Source organism: Babylonia areolata, chromosome 9, assembly GCF_041734735.1.
Source record: "Babylonia areolata isolate BAREFJ2019XMU chromosome 9, ASM4173473v1, whole genome shotgun sequence".
Taxonomy (NCBI): Eukaryota; Metazoa; Mollusca; class Gastropoda; order Neogastropoda; family Buccinidae; genus Babylonia; species Babylonia areolata.
Genome location: NC_134884.1, coordinates 12,016,286 through 12,038,957, shown reverse-complemented (window position 1 = coordinate 12,038,957; position 22,672 = coordinate 12,016,286). Strand labels below are relative to the sequence as shown.

The following is a 22,672-nucleotide window of genomic DNA, read 5'->3' as shown; positions in this document are numbered from 1 at the left end:
ATGAGGGAGACTTTCTACAGTAATGTGTCCTCTGACAAGGTGAAACAAATAATTCATGATGCAATTTCACTTGTAGATGTTGATGTTAACGCTGCATTGTCAAAATTTAATGAACGTTTTGCTTTCTCGGGTAAATGTAGAAGAAAACAGTTGCGTTTAGGAATAAGAGAAGAAAAGTGTGGTTTGACCTTGAGTGCCGTGACAGCAGAAAAGGTATTCATCATCAATTACGTAGCGCCTCTAGAACTAACCTGGACACTGACCATCTGGCTTATGTCCAAAAACGCAAAGAATATAAAGAGTTATTGTGTCAAAAGAGAAAACCGCATAAAGAGGATGTGATTCAGTCTCTACAATGTCACTCGACTAATCCAAAGTAATTCTGGGACACAGTTCATTGTGTTAGGCCTAGATCAGGTGGTACAGACAATACTTCTTGCAATAATTCGTTCTCCCACTTTCAAAATGTTTTCAATGATTTTTCCGTGGATAACAGTACTGATGATGACTTTTGTATGTATTATTATAACGGGCATGCTGCTCGTTTATGCAAGAGAAATGATTCATTAGATCAAGAAATTTCTGTATCAGAAATCGAAGCTGCTGTCAGGGCACTCAAGAGTCAGAAAGCTGCTGGGCCTGGCCTGATAGGCTAACTGGAGAATTTTACAAACATAGTGCACTTCACATCATGCCTTTTTTGTTGAAGTTTTTTAATTTCATATTTGATCACGGCATTTTTCCAGATGATTGGTCTTTGTCAGTGTTGCAACCACTCCATAAGAAGGGCGATTTGAATGTACCTGATAATTACCGTGGTATCTCCCTGTTAAACATTTGAAGCAAACTTTACACTTTTGTGTTAAATAGACATCTTACTAAATGGACTGAAGAAAATGGGGTTATTGGGGAAGAACAAGATGGTTTAGAGAGGGTCACTGTGCAACTGATCACATTTTTTATGTTGCTTACATTAATACAGAGACAACTACTCCGACATAGAAAATTATATGTTGCATTTATTGATTTTCAAAAAACCTTTCAATACTGTTAGAAGAGATAAGCTCTGGAGAATTCCGAGTGTCAATGGTATCAATGGAAAATTTTTAAATGCACTGAAAAGTATTTACACAGTTGTTAAGGTGTCTGTTCGCATTGGAGGTGACCTCACAGACACTTTTCTCTGTCCTCGCTGGCTGAAACAAGGCGAAGTATGTTCTCCTGCATTGTTTTCATTATTTATTAACAAGTTAACTAAAGAAATTAATAATCATGGTATGCACAGCATTCAGCTTTCACCAGAGCTAATCCAAATTTTGCATAATTTGTCTTCAAACCCAACTGAACATTTTGTTCGAAACCGCCAGACGCCTTGATTTAGTTGTAAACCTTGATAAATCAAATATCGTTGTCTTTTGAAATGGAGATTTTCTTGCACAGAACAAGGCATGGATGTTCGGTGATGCACAACTGAAAACTGTTAGCATGCACAAGTATCTTGGTGTTATCCTTACTACGCGGCTTTCTTCCAACCCGCTATGCGTGATTTGTCTGAACATGCTAGAAAGGGATGTGCAGCTATCTTTAAAATGCTTTGGTCTATTGTGAACACTCCCCAGGTATTTTTTTCAAACTATTTGACATGCAAATCAAACTTATTTTGACATACGGAGCAGAAGTTGGGGTTTGACTGGAAATCAAGAGTGCATTGAAAGGGTGCACCTGTCTGCAATGAAGCATCTTTTGGGTGTGAGTCAGAGAGCACCAAGACACTTGATTTATGGTGAAGTTGGTTGCTGTCCCCTGTATGTGACCACCTACTCCAAGTGCATTAAATTTCGGCTTCATGTTGTCTTTATGGATAATGACCGTTTCCCTAAGAAAGCTTATAATATGATGTTATCATTGCAAAGTCATAATTATTGTACTTGGGCTTGCTCTGTGACAAATGTTTTGTATAAATTTGAATTTGGTGTTGTTTGGGAGGCTCAGTCAGTTGGTAATGTCAAAATGTTTATGACTGAATTTAAGCAGCGTCTGGTTAATTGCTTTACTCAAGACTGGCATTCAACTCTACAGTCTCATGCTTTTTATGATGACTATTCGACTTACAATCAGTCCCTGACACTTAAACCTTACTTGAACAATGTCAAATGTATAAATATGCGCTATGTTTTTTCGCGGTTTAGAACTGGAATTTCCAGCTTGCGCTCACACTTTTCACAGTTCAATTATGATGGGCAAAGTAGGAATTGTCCTTTTTGTGATGACACTCCGGAAACCAAAATGCATTTTCTTTTGGTCTGCCCTAAGTTCTGTTCTCTGCATTCCCAGTTTATCCTGCTAGATTTCACAAACATCCAAGTGCCTTTAAGATGTCCATGTTGTTATCTTGTGCGAGTGAGAGATTGAGTGTCAGTATATGCAAATTTGTATTCAAGGCGTTTTCATTACAAGCAAATGCTCTAGAATTGTTATGGATGCCCATGTAGTTCAATGATTGTCGGAATATTCATTTCCCTGTATTAATTCTGTTTGTCCTTGTGAACTCATTGTTATGGATCTGTGGTCTGACAATTAAAACATCTCGACTTCGACACACACAACAAAAACAACAACAAACCAATACACACTCGGAACGAATGCTATACACAGAAAGGGCAACCAACACACACAAAGACGTCAACAATGAGCCAGACAGCGAGCCACGCCTCCTTGCACAGTGTCAGTCACACACAGTACACAGTGACTGTCTCTCACACACACACACTGATCAGTGACTGACGAAGCTACTTACAACGTCTAACACATTGAAAACACACACACTGCAGTTATATTCATTGCTACAACACAGAGAAAACAAATAATAAACTGACAAACCTCATGAACACCCACCTGCATCTTGAATCAGCTGAGCTTCTTCATCAGTTTCATCATACAACCCCCCTCCCACCTCCCTCCATGTCAAAATCGTGGTCATTGGCATCATCTTCACACAGTTCTATCTCATTCGGTCCAAAATCTTCATCTCTACCATTTGCACCATGAAAGATTTCTTCCAATACTTGTTCAAATGTTGGGGTTTGTCTGCGTGCAGCCATAGCTTTGCAAACACAACTTGAGCTTTGTACAAACTTGCAAAACTTTCGCCATAAATATGACAATGAATATTTTTGCTAAAAGTACTCAGGAGAGAAAGAGCTCTCATGGGAACTAATTCAATGGTTAGCTGACTGTGTTTTCTGCAATGCAAAACCATAAACAAAGAACGTGGTATCATGACATACGTCATAAGTCAACAATGCATTGGTGAGCGACAATTCATGACGTACAGAGTATGTCAACAACGCAGTCAAGAGGTTAAGTAAATGATTATCTAGGAAATTTAAACAAAGTGCAACCTTTATATATATATATATATATACACATATATGTATGTGTGTGTGTGTGTGTGTGTGTATGTGTAAAATAAAACAGAAGAAAGAAAGAAAACAGAATGATGTGTGAACACAAAGCTGAACAAGACCAAATGAACTTCTCAATGAAAAATTTGTCTTCTATTTTTGACAGAGTTCTTGGCTGTCTTTCATTGTCGGAAAGAAAATCGTTTCAAAAAGAAAACAATGATATTACCTGAAATTTTTAAACCTATCATTCAAATACTTACCAAAATAATTATTTGTAACTTTGGTTTCCATTAAAGGTTTTGGTTTTTCCCTATATTTGAATCATTCTACTGCTTCTCTTCGTTATGCAAAATGTCACTTCCGATTTGACTAATGCGATCAAAACATTATTATTTTCCTTTCAGTATATAAAAAAAATAGAACTTCAACAGCCAAACTGACATGACAGAATTTAATATTTGGTATATCTGAGCAAAACCTTAACTACACTGAGCTGTGCGACAAGACTTCTACGCAGATGGGCATGGAAACAATTTATCCGAAAAAAGATACAATAAAATTAGTGGGATGAATCTCATCAAAACATACGAGGTCTCCATTTTTCCATTCAATGACCCACATGAAAGCAGAGAATGTGATCTTTTATTTGAAAGGTCTAATAACCTTTCAATCCAGCAGCACGGTTTTCCAGTTTATGGGAATCTTACCCTTCATTATGGAGCATGGAAAACCGTGCAACAGAGAATTCTCCCTTTCCTTCCTATGGCACACAAAATTGGTTTTCGTGGTCAACACCTTAAACTTTGTGCGAGTTGGATCATCAGCACACGTCATCTATCCTTAACCAGGTCACTAGTTGGGCAGTGTTTATGAGTGGAATGGATGCCAGACACCCCCTCCTCCTCCCTGGGCCATGGGAAAGAGGCTGCTGCTATATTCCTGCTGATGTGCTGTGTAGCCACATGTACACAGAAAATGAAGGAAAACATAATTTCACTTGTTTGTTATGTCCAATCAATATGTAAACCTTTCAGAGTCATTTCCACCCACAAAATACAAAGATTTAATCTTGGTTGTCTTCCATTATTTTGAGTCATATCACCCTGTCAACACTGAACATATCATAATCACATTCTTCATTCACTGTCCATCAATATAACAAATACTTTTGTGTGTTATTTAAAATGCTTAGGGGGGGGGTGGAGGTGGGGGGGGGGGTTATTTGTTGTTTTTGCAAGGTTGGTGATTTTTTTTTTTTTTTTTTTTGGCAAGAATTTAAAAGTTCTGGTCATCACAGGGTAAAAGGAATGCTGGGTTACAAAGAAATGAATGGCATATTCACTTGGGTAAATCATCCAGAAAACTAACAATGTAAGATGGTGAATTACACGGGAAGGTGGGCACATTACCAGTATACTGAAACAACAATGCTTTCAAAAAATGAAAACTTTCACAGACCTTGAACCATTGTGGATAGGCAGGGAAGACATGGGGCCCCTCCATACAGGACTGCCTGGTCAGGAGAAAGGCCACAATGGTGTTCTCCACATCCCCTCCCTCCAGGCTATCCCCCAGGAGCTGGACAACATGGTCTGAAAGACAACACATCAAATAAAGTGACATGTATGTGAATATGTGTTTGAGTGTGTGTGTGTGTGTGTGTGTGTGTGTGTGTGCGCGCGCACGCACGTGCATGCGTGCGTGCGCGCGCCATGTGTTAACAAGAGAGGCAAGGCCTTCAAGACTCACTTGTGATACACTTTAAAAAAAAAAAAAAAAATTCAAGTTTTTTATGTATTGTAATTTCAAAATGTAATGTTTAAGATGAGAAAAGATCAGTTTAAAGCAAATTAAGTCCCCTAGCATTAATTACAGAGTAATTTCCCTTTTTTACTATCTGCACCAAAACGTTTGCAAAATAAATAAAACTTCCATGCTTAGCAAAAGAAGTTCCTGTTTGAACAAAAAATGATAATAATGACTGCTCTTGTTGTTGTGTAAGAATATCAGATCAAAGTGCCAAGTTTAGAGAATACAAAAAAATATAAATATAACAGTAAATGCAGTTTGCATATGATTAGGCTTCATTTTGTGTGTGTGTGTGTGTGCCCATCCCAGAGGTGCAATATTGTTTTAAACAAGATGACTGGAAAGAACTGAATTTTTCCTATTTTTATGCCTAATTTGGTGTCAACTGACAAAGTATTTGCAGAGAAAATGTTAATGTTAAAGTTTACCACGGACACACACACACACACACACACAGACAACCGAACACCGGGTTAAACAGACTCACTTGTTTACACAAGTGAGTCAAAAAATGCTATAATAAGGCTCACTCATTTAATAACAGTGGAGTGATGGCCCACAGGTAACGAGTCCACCTAGGAAGCAAGAGAATCTGAGAGTGCTGCTTCGAATCACAGCTCAGCTGCCGATATTTTCTCCCCCTCCACTAGACCTCGAGTGGTGGTCTGGACGCTAGTCATTCGAATGAGATGATAAACCGAGGTCCTGAGTGTAGCATGCACTTAGCGCACGTAAAAGAACCCACAGCAACAAAAGGGTTGTTCCTGGCAAAATTCTGCAGAAAAATCCACTTCAATAGGAAAAAGAAATAAAACTGCATGCAGGGAAAAAAAAAAAAAAGAAAAAAAGGGGGGGTGGCGTTGTAGTGTAGCGACATGCTCTCCTGGGAGAGCAGCCCAAATTTCACACAGAGAAATCTGTTGTGATAAAAATAAATACAAATACAAACACAAACAAATAAACTCAGTCGAATTGTGATCAACCTGGTGAAACTCGTAAATAACTGAAGAATTAGGCTGAACAAAACTGATGATGTCACAAACTTTCAACATAGTAATTTTTGCAATCATACAAAAAGAAGAACTGAAACAGAAAAATAGGCTCCCTCACACACATAAATCGGTTTCATTGTCATCATCAGATAAAAGAGCAGAAAAATCTGAACTCACAGGATCTAATATGAAAAATTAAAAAGCCTCTTCCAACGTGTTGCCATTAAGTGAAGGTTGTACCATTACTTTCTGGTTCCTGTGAAGGCCACAGTGTGAAAACTGTTCAGTCATTGAAATCATCATCAACTGTTCAAATGAACTAAAAATTTCCATTAAAACACAAAATTGTAGAATGCACAGTTTGTTTTCAGCAATACCAGAGGGCTACCATAACTTCACCGAGATCAAGATGGTGTTTCACAGTCTGGCAGGAGGCCACCCTAATAAAATTCAGCACCAGGTAAAAGCAAAAGCTTATCAACACCATCCAGCTACTATATTCCAACGCAAACAGTGCAATGCTCACACAGGATGCTATCCCATACTTCAGCTGGAGATCGTCAAGGCTATTTCCTGTCTCCCACACAGTTCAACATATTCCTGGAATGCATAAGGAATAACATACTTGAAGATCATGTCTGCAATCAGCATTGGAGAAAGAAACATCACAAACCTTTGTTTTGCAGATGACATAACTGGCCTGACAGAAAGTGAGCAAGAACTTGCCAAGCTGTCTCCAGACATTCCAGTAACCACTGTACATGGAAGATCTGAAGACCCATCACCTGATATATATCACAAACCTGCGGTTGTGCTACCAGCCAGATTTAGAAATTCTTAACCTCTTGACTGCGCTGTTGACGTGCGCCGTACGTCATGAAATGTCGCTCACCAATGCTGTATTGACGTGCGCCGTACGTCATGTTACAACGTTCTATGTTTCGAGTCCCGCATTGCAGAAAATACAGTCTGCTAACCATTAAATTAGCTCCCCTGAGAGCTCTTTATCTCCTGAGTTCCATAAGCTAAAATTATTCACTGGATTGTCATATTTATGGCGAAAGTTTTGCAAGTTTGTACAAAGCTCAAGTTGTGTTTGCAAAGCCATGGCTGAATGCAGACAAACCCCAACACTTGCACTTGTATTGAAAGAATTCTTTCGCGATGCAAACAGTAGAGATGAAGATTACGATAAGAGATAGATAAGAAGAACTTTATTATTCTCCAACTGAGAAATTTGGTCAGGTGCATTATCACAACATAGACAAGTAAACAACATGGGGACCATAACTGTAAAAGCAACAACAGCCCCAACAAATATTACGAAGATACAAATGTAAAAAATATCACGTACATCGTTTCATACATACAGTCACACCCTGCAGGTAATAACTAGTATTCTTAATGTAAAAACAGAAAGAATTAAGAAACATTATTTGAATATAATTATAAACATAGCCTACTATACTGCACATTGATTATAATAGACAGATAAGATAAGAATAAAGATGAATTGCGGAAAACCACAACCAGATAATCAGCACACACAGCACCGCACCCCCCCCACCCCACACACCCCCACACACGCGGATTACTTGATTAAACAAGAGTAATAAACATATGTTCTCAAATAAAAGCATTTCACATATTCGCTTTTAAAAACATTGCAATTAATTATTACATCGTAATTATTAAACAGAAATATATTTAGAATATGGACGTTAGCATTAGACATATTCATTGTACATTCATCCTGCATATTGCACATTATTCCTCCTACATATTGCACATTCATTATAACCAGTTGTCACGTTTTAAGCTCAGTAAACACACACACACACACACAAACACACACACACACACACACACACACACAACTAGAACAAGGTACAGCCTATCATGCACGGACTTTCACACGTCTCACATGAGAGTGCGCGCCGCACACACACACACACACACAGTTCTCAAGAATTTAAAAGGTGGATTGAACGTGAATAAAAGTCTTCAGAGCTCTGGATTTCAACTTAAAAGTTCTGTAGCGTCGTCCTGATGGCAATAGCTCATAATACTTTGCTAAAATATGGGTGTCGTCAGTTGCTATCTGCCTGCTTTTTTTAACCACTCGACTTTCATACAGCTCTTGCATACTAGCTTGTTTCACTCCCACAATTTTACTGCATACACTCATGACATCGTTCAAAACACGCTTACTCCTCACTCCCAAACTTCCATACCAGCACATAAATGAAACTGTAAGCACAGACTCGATACAACATCGATAATAACTTTGAAGAATATTTGAATTTATACCAACATTTCTAAGCTTCTGTAAACAAAAAATTCTAGATTGACATTTCTTATGAATGGAATCACATTTCTGTCAAAAGTCAGCTTATTGTCTAAGATGGTCCCTAAATATCTATATTCATTGACCCTCTCCACTGTTTGACCATCAATAACAAGGTTAGCTACAGGCAAGGGTCTTTCCGAAAATCTATTAACATTTCTTTTGTTTTCAATACGTTGAGATCCAGATAGTTTTCTTCTCACACCAGGAACAGAACTTTTTAATTTCACTGAAATAAATAGCATCAGAGTTGGACAGATCTTCAATTGCTGAATCATCAGAATATTTTATGACAGGAGTTTCCTCCGTGCCTCTGCAGTCATTTGTGTACAGTGTAAAAAGAACAGGGGACAGCACTGTACCTTGGGGTGCACCAGTAGAAGTAGATTTTAGAGAAGAGTGGGCAGAATGAAAGCGGACGGACTGAGTTCTATTGAGAAGAAAACTTACTATCCAAAGAGTAAGCTTCGGATCAACATCCATGCCTAGCAGTTTGAGGGCAAGGAGATGAGGTTGTATTGTGTTAAAAGCAGAAGAGAAGTCAACAAAAAGGATACGAACAAAAGATCCCGTGTTATTCAAATGAAGGAAAGCATTATGAAGGAGAGTTAGGATAGCATCGTCAGTACTTCTGTGTGCTTTATAGCAAACTGAAGAGAGTCAAGCTGCTGTTCAGTGAAAGAAAGAAGATGTCGGAGAATAATTTTTTCAAAGCATTTCATCACTACTGAAGTCAGGGAACAGGACGGTAATCATTTAGTGCGGCTGGGTTCTTTTTCTTGGGGATAGGACAGATAGTAGATTTTTTCCAGATGCTGGGGACAGAGCAGTCCTTCAGAGACCAGTTGAAAATTTTACAGAACACGTCACACAACTGGAAGCACATGTTTTCAGTAATTTTCCGCAGATATTGTCGGGGCCAATTGCCTTCGTGACATTCAGTTTTAAAAGTAAAGATTCAACAACTTTTGCATCGATCTCAAAGTCTTCACCTGTGTTCCTATCTTTGATCTTTTCCTGCAACTGTGAGATAACACTATCCAGTTCCCTTCCCAGATCATTCCTTTCAAAGCGACAGTAGAAATCATTCAGTTTATTTGAAAAATCAATCTGTTCATCCTTTTCCATTTTACAAGCTACTGTTTTCCTTTTCGTTTCTCCAGTGATAATTTTTAACCCATCCCATGCATCTGCCATTTTTCCTGTCTGAAACTGTTGCTCTACTTTTGACTTGAATTCCCTCTGTCCCCTTCGTAATTCACCTCTAAGCTTCTTTTGTATCAGTTTCCTATCCTTCTTGTTCCCTGACTGAAACGCTACCTTTTTCTCGTTTAAAATTGTTTTGAGAGACTTTGAGATCCATGGTTTGTTGTTGGGGAAAAGTTTAATTATTTTTGTCGGAATTATCATGTCTTCACAGAAACTGATATAAAAATGTAACAACATCAGCTGCTTCATGAACATTCTCACATGGGTCAGTCAACACACTCCAATCAGTACAATCAAAACATCCTCTCAGTTCATCCACACTCTCTGACGTCCAAACTTTCACACTCTTTTTCACAATCGGCTCTGTCTGTATCTTTGGTCTGTAGGCTGGGATTAAATGAACAACATCATGATCAGATACATCCACTGGTGCTAGGGGAACAGATTTGTAGGCATTAGGAATGTTCCCATAACACAGATCGATTGTTTTGTCCCGTCTGGTCCGGCAGGTAACATATTGTTTAAAAGAAGGTAAGGCTTTCTTTAAATCACAGTGATTAAAATCTCCAACAATAAAACACAGGGCGTCGGCAGAGATGAGTTGAAGGTCGCGAACAACACCTGCAATCGTCCTTCCTGCACGTGCAGCAGATGCCTGGTCAAAGACTGGGGGGTACACAACAGTCAGAAAAATACGGCCGAACTCACGTGGCAGGTATCGAGGCCTCAGCGACACTGATATGAGTTCAAGTTCCTGTGTACACAGTTGCTTCTTCACACACACATTCGCACTGTCACACCACTTCTCATTGACATACAGGCACACGCCACCACCATTTTCTTCCCCACTTTCTTGCAGTCTCTGTCCATTCTGTACGGAGTGTTAAAACCATCAATCGCAACACATTCATTCGACACTTTCTCACTAAACCAGGTTTCGGTAAAACAAAGCACACACGAGTTTCTAAAATCATTTAAAAATCGACAGTTTGCTCGTACTTCATCTAAATTACAGTTTCTGCCGTTTGGGTTAAGAGATCTGACATTGGATAAAATCATAGATGGCAGTGGGGGCTTCGTGTTATTTTTTCTCAGTCTTCTCTTCACGCCTCCTCTCTTTCCTCTCTTTCGTGCTTTCTTTCTCTCACCTTTTCTTTCATTCTCCTCATCATCACAAATAAGATCATGAGGTAAAGGTTGCTCAGAAAAAGCGGATGGGTCGCGCACTGACCGTAGACTGAGAAGAAATCACGGTCGTAATGTAAGGCGCCTGTACCTCCTCGCTGTCCGCCATTTAAACCACCCGTGACACAAAAACACCACAAACACTCGCCGGAACACAGCCAGCACCACCACAAACAGCCTCACAACTGTCACACTCTTCATCTTTAACACCTTGCACACCACTTTGAAACAATATCAAAGCACAAGGACAGGGCGAGGACAGCACAAACACGATGAAGCACAGAGCACAAACACCTGCGTGTCGCCCCCTCGCGAAGCGCCACCTGTGGACTGAATGAGACAGGAACTGCGTGAAGTTGATTGCGAAGAGCTGATTTTTGACAATGGAGGGGTGGGGGAAGGGGGGAGTTGCTTGACGAAAATAAGGACCAGACAAGCTCAGCTGATTCAAGATGCCAAGTGGGTTGTTTTTGAGGTTTGTTGTCATTTTATTATTTTGCTTCTGTTTGTTGTAACAATGAATATGACTGCATTGTGTGTGTTTTGGAATGTGTTAGCTGTGGTAAGTGGCTTCGTCAGTCACTGATCAGTGTGTGTGGAAGTGAGAGAGGGTCAGTCCACCGTGGGTACGGGTCTGAGCAATCACAGCCCAGGGGTGGTGCGTGGGCTATGCTGGCTGGGGCTCAGATGTTGATGACAGCGTGTGTCGCTCGCCTGCAGCTTTTCTGTGGTGTTTCGTATGGAATTGTTTTCCTGAGGTGTGTATTGGTTTGTTGGTTGTTGTTGTTATTTGTGTTGTTGTGTGTGTAGTGGGGATGTGTGTGTGTGTGAGTGAGGGAGAGGAGAGAGAGAGAGGGGGGGGGGGGGGAGGAGATGATGTTTATAAAACTGAAATCAGAGAATGAAATACAGAACTGTATGCCTAAATAAGTAAATTACTTTTGAAATGCAACACTTGTAGAAGTATGTGTGTGTGTGTGTATGTTTTCGTTACTTCAGTCAGCCAGAAATCAAGATTTACCTTTACATATCATTCTGGACATGTACCAGTCTATGACTGTACCTATTTTGTTGTATGGTGCAGAAATATGGGTTATGAAAAATGTAGATATACTTGAAAAATTAGAATTGAAATTTTTGAAACGCTTGTTCAAACTGAACAGAAATACTATGACCCAAATTGTTTATGGAGAAACTGGTATTTATCCAATTAGTGTGTTAGTGAAAATGAGATTAGTTCGATTTTGGACCAGCTTAGTAATATCAAACACAGAAAAATATTCTGGGAAAATATATTTGATATTACTTGACTTATATCGAAATTGTATTTATTCTTCAAAATGGATGAGTTGTATCAGACAAATTTTAATAGAAGCAGGGTATGACTGTGTTTGGGATGGTCAATTCTTCTTGGAGAGGGAATCTTTCTGCAAGAATGTCAACATTGCTTTGAGAGATAGTTTTCAAAATCTATGGAGACATGCTCTAGAGGTGAGTAGTAAATGTTTGTTTTATCGAAATTTCAAAAGTGGATTTGGTAGAGAAAAATATATAAGTCAAATGCCTGATAATTATGTTATCAACTTCTTCAGATTTCGAAGTAGTAATCATAAGCTGGAAATAGAAACAGGGAGACACAAAGGCATACCACGAGAGTTACGATTTTGTAAGGTTTGTAACATGTCTGTGATTGGTGATGAGTTTCATTTTATAATGGAATGTCCCAATTATGATCAGTTACGAAATAGATATGTTCCTAAAAAATATTTGTCTCCAAAATCGGTTTTTAATTTTTGTAATATGCTCAAAGGAGGCAAAAAGTCATTTTAGCTGTAAGTAAGATGATTAGATTTGCAAATGTTGCCTAGTTATACTTTTGGAGTTAAAAGACATTTGTGTTTTCTCAACTTTATGTGACATTGTTGTGTATTTGGAAATGTTTGTTATGAGCACAAAAATGAGTATTTTGCAGTAATCCTCCATACTCCAATAGGACTGAAAGGATAATTAAAACTTGAAACTTGAAACTTGTGTGTGATGTGTTGTCATTTTGTTTTGTATGAGAAAGAGAGAATGAAGGGGGTGTGGCATACCATGAACCAGTTTCAGTGTGTGTGTTTTGGGGGTTTGGGGTGGGGGGTGGGGTAGGTATGTGTGTGTTTGTATTTCAGCTTCTGAAAACAATCAGAAATAAAATGGTACCATTTCATGATCTTTTTATATGTAAAAAACAAAAAAACAAGCCCAAAACCCAACAAACTAGTCTTTTATGCAATGTGTTTCAGGTATGCAGCATGGTGATGATCATGATGTTCATCCTGGATCATCTGGAGTTGACAACTTGCCACAAACCTACAGCTGAAGACCAGCAGCAGCAAGACCAAAGGGCAGTAAACAAGCCTCCAGCAATTCTGGATTACAACAAAAACATGGGTGCCATGGACCATCATGACCAACAGCTGCAGCCCTGCGATGTCACAAGGAAAACCCTGAAGTGGTACAAATAGCTGTGTGTGCATTTTCTACAAATTGCCATGCTGAATGCACACATCCTCTACAAAAAAAGCAGGCAACAGCAGTACACTCCTGGACTTCAGAAGGATGTAATTAGTGCCATGATTTTTGGTGACCAAGACACTGCTAAAGATGACCACGCTGTTTGTCTTGTGTGGACAACACTTCATCCCACCTACCCCACAGAAGGCCTGGCCACAAAGGAGGTGCAGAGTCTGCTGGAAGAAAGGACAAAGAAAGGATGTGGGGTTCTACTGCCCAGACTGCCCCAGCAAACCAGCACTGTGTCTTGAAGACTGTTTCTGCAAGTACCACACACAGCGTTTTTACTGGTGATAGATCCTGGGTGAATACACCCTTTTAATTCTTTGTGTGGACTGTGTTGGAGTCTTATGCACCTGGACACTGTTGCTCAGCCTTGACAGTGTGTGTGGTTGATCACAACAGTCACAAGAAAGACAGGTTGATAACCTGGTTGATATTGTAGCACCTACATGGTGGAATGACAGTCCCAATTTTTTTATTAATGCATTTTATGGAATTTTTCTGTCAGATTGACTCATTATTTGAACATGTGAGTATCAAAAACAAAATCTTGGTTGATTTTCCTTTCATTTGATATATACTTTTATGCACTTATCTTCAGTACTTTTTGAAATATAAGCAAATTAAAATCATTGGCATGTTTTTCTTGTTTTTCTGAAAATTTTCTCAGCATAGGCCATAGCAAAACGTACTAGCAGTGAAGGGTTAAATAACTGGGTTTTGTGAAGAACAGACAATACTTCAAAGAAGTTTTGAATTGACTTTAAAATGATCACTTTCCTCAGATAGGAGATGAAGACCTATTTTAGTGAAGTTAATTGCATGATAGGTTGAGTTTTTCAGCTTTTTCATTTAACCAAGTTAACATAAAAGGAGTCAGAAATCATATTTGAGAACAGTGATTCTTCAAAGAAAGAAATTGGACAATTAAAAACTGAACAGATAAAGTAACTTGCCATAAAATAATGATAATAACATTAACAATCTTAGCAGGGAGATGTAATGGAAAATACTCATCAAAGGGAATTAACTTTTATTGTTTATGTTTTGCATGTGCATGGGATGCAATGATGCAAACAGTTACCATTAATGTAGATAACAAGGTTGGGACTCTGACGCCTTGGTCATGTGTTATTTGAGTATGCCCGCCACTTAGAAGCCATCACATAATGCCAACCAAACCTTTCAAATAAAGGACTACCTCATGACGTAGATGGGGTTTCTAGCTATAAATAGAATATGGAAAGATTCCTCAAGCTAAAGCTACCAGTGTGTTTATCAACAAACTCAATACAAACCAGGGAAAAGTCAGAATATTTCCATGACAAGTCATCTTGTCACTATGACAGCAAATTGTACACACAGCTTTGCTCGCAAGTTATCTCGTCATATAGGCATCCTAGGGTTAAAATGCATCACAAATAAACCATTCACTCACAATTATGTAATTCTGAACTTTGATAGAAGTTCTTACACATATATGAATACAGATCAGAAAATATTCAACAAATGTTTTTGGAGAAAGTAAAATAGTTACTGGGCAGCAAAATAGCAGTGGCACTTTCAAAGACACCTGAAAAGATGCCAAACCTGATGAGCTTGGAAAGTCTCAGACTTTTTACAAGCACATGACACAAAGAAACCACAAACACAGGAAGATAAAGCTGAATATTTTTTCAAAGTTACTTTGAGCACATAATAAGCACGCACACATCCGATCAGCCGCATCTGCCAATAATCCTGAAAAGTGAAAGTTCTTCATATGATATTGTCTGGTGCAGAATGGGTCTGTTGACCCTGGATGTTGTTTTCTGAGTAGAGACATCATCTTCGGAAACTGGACTGGAATCAAACTTGTTTTTGTCAGCTTGTTGACTCGGCTCTGTTGCTCCATTTTGTCTGCTTTTTTTTACATGCTTCTTATTTCTCTTCTTTTTTTAAACAGTTTTTACAGTTCTGAAGCCTTCAGTCAAGTACACAGTTGTTAAACCTCAGTTCACTAACTCTTTCATTGCAAACTTTCTATGAACTATCTCTTCCACTTGTTCCCAGATACCTATAATACATATATTCCTTTCTTTCCTGGTTTTAGAAAAGAGAAAGAAAAAGTAAAAAACGGGTACTTATTTCAGGATTTATGCAATGCGTTTATTCAGTGCATTAAAATTGACATCCATCTTTGTGTACAGAACTGATGTGAGATGTTGTCTGTGCCCTGTGCCCTCTAATGTCTTTCGGGAAAAAGGTGGTTTGGGGTAAACCCAAAAAAAAAAAATACTTTAAGTACATGGGCGTATTTACTTGGGGAGTGTGCCATCAGCAGGTACTCACCGATAGTGCCCAAATATGTATGTCGTCCCCCAATGGGGTTTATCCATAAAAAAAACCGTCTAATTGTCCCCGTATTGCCCTTCCCATGAGTGATTTGAAGTTTGTTTGCTGTCCCCAAAGAAAATGTTTTTCACTACACAAGCAGTTCCTGTGCCAAAATAGGGCAAAATTTTCCAAAGTCTGTGCACTTAGACTATTCCAACAAAACTTTTCTATTGCACCGTCCATGTCAGTCATATTTATGTCACATAAAGGTAAAATTGTGATATATTAAAACAATCACCTAATTATTTATTAAAATAAAATTTTCACACTTGATCATTGTCTTAGTTTTTCTAACTTTTTTATCATCACAACTGTGCTTCTATTGCTTCTCTTTGTAATTGTAACGATGAAATCATAATCGAAAAACTTGTAAATTTCCCTCATTAAAAATGGCTAGAATGACTTTTCTCAATTCGATTTTCCTGTTGTGCGCTTTGGGCAGCAGTGCCCCGTAAACAGACATGGCAAAAATTTAATAGTAAAACTTTCCCCAGTCAGAGATAGGGAGTGGGTGTTGGCATAAAAAATGCCTGCTTGATTAAAAAAAATGTAATAAAAATAAAGTTTTTATACAGCCTTTTGCACCAGTCATTCAAAAACATGCATAAATCTAAAATGGAGAAAATGAAGACGAGAAAGAGGAGGGAAGGGGAAAATTTGGGAAAAGGGGGGGTTTTAACCTCAAAAATGCGGATATTAAAACATACATCGAAACATGCTTAAAACAAAGGATAGTTTTCCTCCCCTATGTGCTCTGATTTGGGGATTTGTTGTTTTCAGTAAAAATAGGTAAACCTATACATTTTGGAAAATGAGTGAATGAAAAAATCAGATAAAAGTAAGAAAAAGGGGTCCTTTTATGTTTTTGGGAGTATTCCCCAGGATATAATCAAACAAATTTTGCCACTTGTTTTCCAAAAACGCCACCAAATGTTTTTTGTTTTTCACTCTTTTTCGAGTCAAAATCTCAAAAAAGGCATTAAACTGTACAAAAAGTTTGGTGTGGAACATGTTTTGTATAACGCAACAATGAAATTATAAGCATTGTATTATTTGTTTGAGACATGCCCACCGACACCACGCACCCGCACATCTACAATACTTTATGCAATCACAGGCAAAAACAGAAATGTTTTCTTTTAGCTCATGTTGCTTTCAAAAGCAGCAAGAATGCTTTATATCAAAATAATTTCCAGTTTTCTAGCTTGATTTGGTCAAGAAATCGCAATAGATCCATGCCTAACCCACTTTACCACCCTCCCACCCCCATCACCCACCCCCAGTTTTTGTAGCTGGAGACACAAAACTGAATGAACAACAGCAAGCCAGCATGCCCAAGTGTCAAAATAACAAAGCCGTTTTCACCAGAATCCCTGTCAGCAAACGAATCATCACTGGTGACAAGGTCACTCATTTCCTGAGCTTTGTCAACTTCATGTCACTCATTGTTTACAAAAATACGAAGATCTGGAGTTGTAAACTCGGTCAAAGTTTGTGCAAACACAAGCAGGGAGGCAGTAACACCAGAATGAGGCAGTTTTACGAAGGCTGCCGAGTATAGCCGTACGATGTCGGACCTTATGTAAACAGAGCCACGATCGTGGCCCATCACACTTCACAGGGAAAGCCACGATTGTGGCTCATCGCGCTCTCCGGGTTAAGGCCAGACTTGAAGAGCTGAGTACGGAGCCCTGACGAATCGAAAGAGGAAGTTCATTCCAACTGCAAGGTCCAGAGACAGAGAAAGAACGGCGGCCAACAGTGGAGTGTTTGAATCTGGGTATGCATAAACAGAGTAGATCTGAAGCCAATCATAGAGAGCAAGATGGAGTGCAAAGGTGAAGGCAGCCACACAGATAGCAAGGGGCAGATTTGTGAATACATTTATAACACAGAGTGCTGATCTTGTACTTTATTCTGTGTGAGACAGGGAACTGATGGAGATGTTTCAAAAGAGGAGTGATGTGCTCAGATCTTTTCTTTCGGAGGACGAATCAGGCAGCAGAGTTTTGTATGCGCTGAAGGGACTGAATGGATGAAGCAAGCAAACCAGACAATAGAGCGTTACAGTAGTCAAGGCAAGAGTGAGAGAAACAACAAGTCTTGATGTTGCGTTGGTGGACAGATATTTCCGAATGGAACTGATGCGCCGCAGTTGACAGTAGCAGAATTGACATGTCTGACTGTATAAATTTTTGCATGGACAGTGTGTTGTTAAGGATAACGCCCAGGTTCCTCACTGAACTGGAAAGAGGGATGGATGTACTGCCAAGTTTGATTGTGTCAGTTGTGATGGAAGAGAGTTTTTGTTTAGTTCCTATGATCATTGCTTCAGTTTTGTCCATGTTCAATTGTTGCTTATTTAGAGTCATCCAGTTTTTAATGTCCAGGAAGCAGTCGCATTTTCTTGCAAGAGCGACAACAATTTTTCAGGGGTGTCACTCTCCTGGAAATGAGCATCATCAGAATAAGACTGACATTACGGAGGTTGATTAATTTCAGCGAGAGGAGCAGTGTACAGTGTGAAGAGCACTGGGCCTAAAACAAATCCCTGTGGGACTCCATGTTTGATTTCAACAGATCCAAACTGGAAATTATGAACAATGACAGACTGGAATTGGTCAGTGAGATAAGATTTGAACCAGTTGAGAACAGTGCTGTTCATACCAAATGTAAAAGGAAGACGGGAAAGAAGGATTGAATGGTCTATCCTGTCAAAGGCGGCTGACAAGTCAAGGAGAGTGAGAAAGGAAATTTGTCCTGAGTCGGACGCTAGCAGTAGATTATTCAGGATGTGGAGGAGAGTGGTTTTGGTGCTGTGGTCAGCACAACAGGCAGGCTGAAAGGGGTGGATGAGATAGTTGAAAGAAAGGTGGTTGTTGTGCTGCCTCAGGACAGCTTTTTCAAGGAGTTTGGACAGGAATGGAAGGTTAGAGTCTGGTCAATAGGTTTTCAAAATGTTTGCGTCAAGGTTGGGTTTCTTAGAAGTGGCCGGACGATTGCAGTTTTGAAAGTGTAAGGGATGAGTTGACTTCTTCTTCTTCTTCTTCTGCGTTCACTCGTATGCACACGAGTGGGCTTTTACGTGTATGACCGTTTTTACCCCGCCATGTAGGCAGCCATACTCCGTTTTCGGGGGGGTGCATGCTGGGTATGTTCTTGTTTCCATAACCCACCGAACGCTGACATGGATTACAGGATCTTTAACGTGCGTATTTGATCTTCTGCTTGCATATACACACGAAGGGGGTTCAGGCACTAGCAGGTCTGCACATATGTTGACCTGGGAGATCGTAAAAATCTCCACCCTTTCCCCACCGGGCGCCGTCACCGTGATTCAAACCCGGGGGACCCTCGGGTTTGGCCAGTCCAACGTTTTAAAACACTCGGCTATTGCCCCCCCGGTCAGATTTGGGAAAATTGGTGTTTTGGGGGGAAGAAAGCTGTGGACCCCACGGGGAAAAAAGCAGAGGCTGGTTAGGATCGAGCTCACAGGTTTTTTATTGTCATTTTTTTCCCGGGTTTTTCATGGTTTTCTGTTTCTTTTCAATCGTTTTAAGGGAATGGGAGGATTTCCCACTGAACTGGGGCATCAGGATGAGCAGGGGGAAAGGGCCTTTGGTCCAATTTGGTATGAATATTTTTGGATTTGTCGAAAAAAAAAAAGGGGAAGATACTGGAGAAAAAGTGTGGGCAAAAGGGAAAGGGGGGAGTTTTTTTTTTTTGCAGTCCGAAGTTTTTGACGTGACAAAAGGTGAAGATATTTGGTGGTTTCGGGCCCATAAAGAATTTGGGGAAGAAAAAAAGGGTTTGTCTTCGCTGATGGGGCATATTTTTTCTTTATTTTTTTGTTTTCTTTTTTAAATTGTAGGCTTTCATTTTTGCTGATCGCCAGCGCCTTTTCCAATTGGTGACTTTTTCCATTTTGCAAGTCGAATGTTTTTGTGTGCCATGGGGCGGGAAAGGGCCCTATCAGGCATTTGTACGGGTAGTGAGGGGCGCAAGATCAGAGGACAGTGTTGTAATGTGTAGATGACCGGTAGGGGAAGAAATTTTTAAAAGGGGTTCAGCAGCTTGAGAAGAAAAAGTGTTTAATGTGATGGATGCAGGTTGAAACCGTGCAACAGATTTTTTGGACCCAGTTCAAAGACAGACAATGCACACTGTTGACATGACTCCCAGGAAGTTCAAAGCGTTTTACCATGAGAACCTATTTTCCAGGCTGGAAGGTGAAAGGAGGAATTCTTTGCTGCATGAATTTTCAGCTCTAGAATGATGGGTAGTAAGATTCCTATATCCAAAATAACCGGATGCAAAGATGCAACAGTTTACTTGTTCAGTCTGAATCCAGTTTACTAGCCCTCCTTCTAGCCCCATCCATCACCTAGCTTTCATATTCAAAAAGATTGTTAAGTCTATAAGTTCACTTTTCTGATTTCTCTATTTCCCACCATAACTTTATAACCAACTCAGATTCTGCATTTTTTTTTCATGCCTTGAGGGCAAATTGCATTCACAATCACTTCAAATTTGTGTCAAATGCCATGTGGTTTCTATTCAATATGATGAACATAAACCATGTGAATCAAACAGTGGTAAGACTGAAGCATGCAAGTGTACCTGTTCTGTGTGATTGGTGCGAGTTTATTGTTGATCAACAATGTCATAAACTGAGTTTGTTGTGACAATAAGGCACCAAGTGGCATCAAAATTTAGTTTTCAGACAAAGATAAGGCTCATACAGCCTACAAGATGCAGGGGTCAGATTTAAGTAAAAATGTTACAAGCCACAAAATATGAAAATGACACCACAAATTGCAAATTCAGTTATGGTCTCAATATGTTAGATGTGGTTGTTGAAGTGGGACTTGTTTTTAAGTATGACAACACTCTGAAATGGCCTTATCTGACAGCTGGGCTATACACAAAATTATTTAATGTTAGATGGGTTTGGGGAAAGCAGTGGACTTGTGATCCACACACAAGGTTTACAAGTATGTCTGCATGCAAGCTGAACTTCTTTCCAAAAAAAGATGCTGTATTCTGCATAATATTATCTTGCAATGAAACCCTTCTCACCCTGAAGATCTTTGGCAGCTGATGGAGTGCACACAAGGAAGTGGGCAAGAAATGACAGCATGGTCTGCCAGTTCACCTCCTGCTTTCAAGAAAACGACGAAGTATCGTCTCCACCACTTCAGCACTGTCAAATGGTACAAGCAGGCTGTGGAAAGAAGAGGAAGAAGCATGAATTGCAAAAATCAGTGTTTCATGCACTTATAAAACTTTCAATACATACTGATGCTGGCAAAACTGTAAATATTTTAAATCAAGAGAACAACTGAATGTCTTGAAAGTCTGTCAATATCTAAATCATGAGATCAACCAAAATCTCTTTTACTGTGTTATGTCCATCAGTGTGCATGTACAGTGTATACATGCATAAGCAGAAGCCCAGACATGGACTGTACAGACTTCTTTAAACCCTTTCGCTGCCAGAAAAATAAGACTTAAGTGAAATCTATTTGCTAGGGTTTTTTCACAAAAAACGGGTATAAATTTTCAAAACATTCTGTGCTGATTGAGAAAGACCCATAAAAGTACATATTTACTGAAAGGTGAATGAATAAAGAATACAAAACACATGCTGTTTTCCCCATTCTATATATTTTTATTGCTTTGAAATCAGTGGTTTTGTTTTTGTCACATTTTCAACTTGTTCATTGCAAACATTAATCAGGTAATTTGCACTAAAATATATTTTTCTGGACAAATGTTGTCCTGCACACACAAAATCATACTGGAACAACCACAATTAAAAAAAAAATTAAAAAAAGAGTTGGATACACAATGCAATGTGACTTCTCCAAGTGATAACATGGATGTGAGGCCACGCCCCCTCTGTCTCCACCCCCTCCTCTTCACCCTTCTCACACAGTCACTTTATCCAGTTCTCATCAGACAGCAATGCTGAGTGCCAAGAAAATCGCTCACTAACTGTGTGTCCTGCTAATAATTTCGGTAACTTTCTGTCGTCTGCTATACCTGTACAGCCCGCATCACTCACTGATAGTCGTATCTTGGCCACTCTCTTGATTGCTCCCGTTTATTTTTTATCAAATCGTCCCATAAATGTTCATCACTGTCCTTCTCCTTCGAATTACGCGTCATTTCTTTCTGAGCATCAGCTAAAGAAAGCATTCTGTTTATTTAGTTCGCCACGATCGCATGTCTTGAGCACGGTGTCAGTCCGACATTTTGTTGAGCAAGCGAGGAGAGTAGTCAGGCAAACATACTACAGTAACCCAACCAAAACGTTCAAAATAAAGTCTGCCTCATGAAGCAGATGTGTTTTCTAGCTATGAAAGAGAATCTAGAAAGATTCCCAAAGCTAAAGCTACCAGTATTTTTGTCAACAAACTGAATGCAAACCTGGGGAAAGTCAGAATTTTTTGATGACAAGTTATCTCGTCATTGTGGTAGTGATTGTGTACATGCTTGTGAGGATGAGTTATCTCGTCATATAGGCAGATATAGGCAGCCTAGGGTTAACAGATAAACAAGCAAGGAAAATGATGTGCATGTGTACTTGTGTGTGTATTATGTATTTGTTCAGTTAGGTCTTTCACTTCCGACCGCAGATATATCCACGATTTAGGGGTATTGCATAATCAGTGTCCCAGCCACTTATTTGCATCACTTACCTCCTTGCAAATGGTGACTGCCCTGATGATTGTTTGAAGGAATTTCTCGACAAGTTTTGGCTCAATTTTAATGTGGTTTTTTTT

At 39.3% G+C, this 22,672-nt stretch overlaps 1 protein-coding gene across 1 annotated transcript; it reads right to left on the bottom strand.

The window, feature by feature from the left end:
• Positions 1-587: 587 nt before the first annotated feature.
• LOC143285949 (Fanconi anemia group A protein-like) lies at positions 588-21,043 on the bottom strand. The gene is made up of 3 exons (XM_076593400.1): positions 20,964-21,043; positions 4,866-4,999; positions 588-656 (listed from the first exon to the last, which is right to left on the bottom strand). Exons 1-3 carry the CDS (start codon positions 21,022-21,024, stop codon positions 588-590), a joined length of 264 nt encoding a protein of 87 aa, XP_076449515.1. The 5' UTR covers positions 21,025-21,043.
• Positions 21,044-22,672: the final 1,629 nt, after the last annotated feature.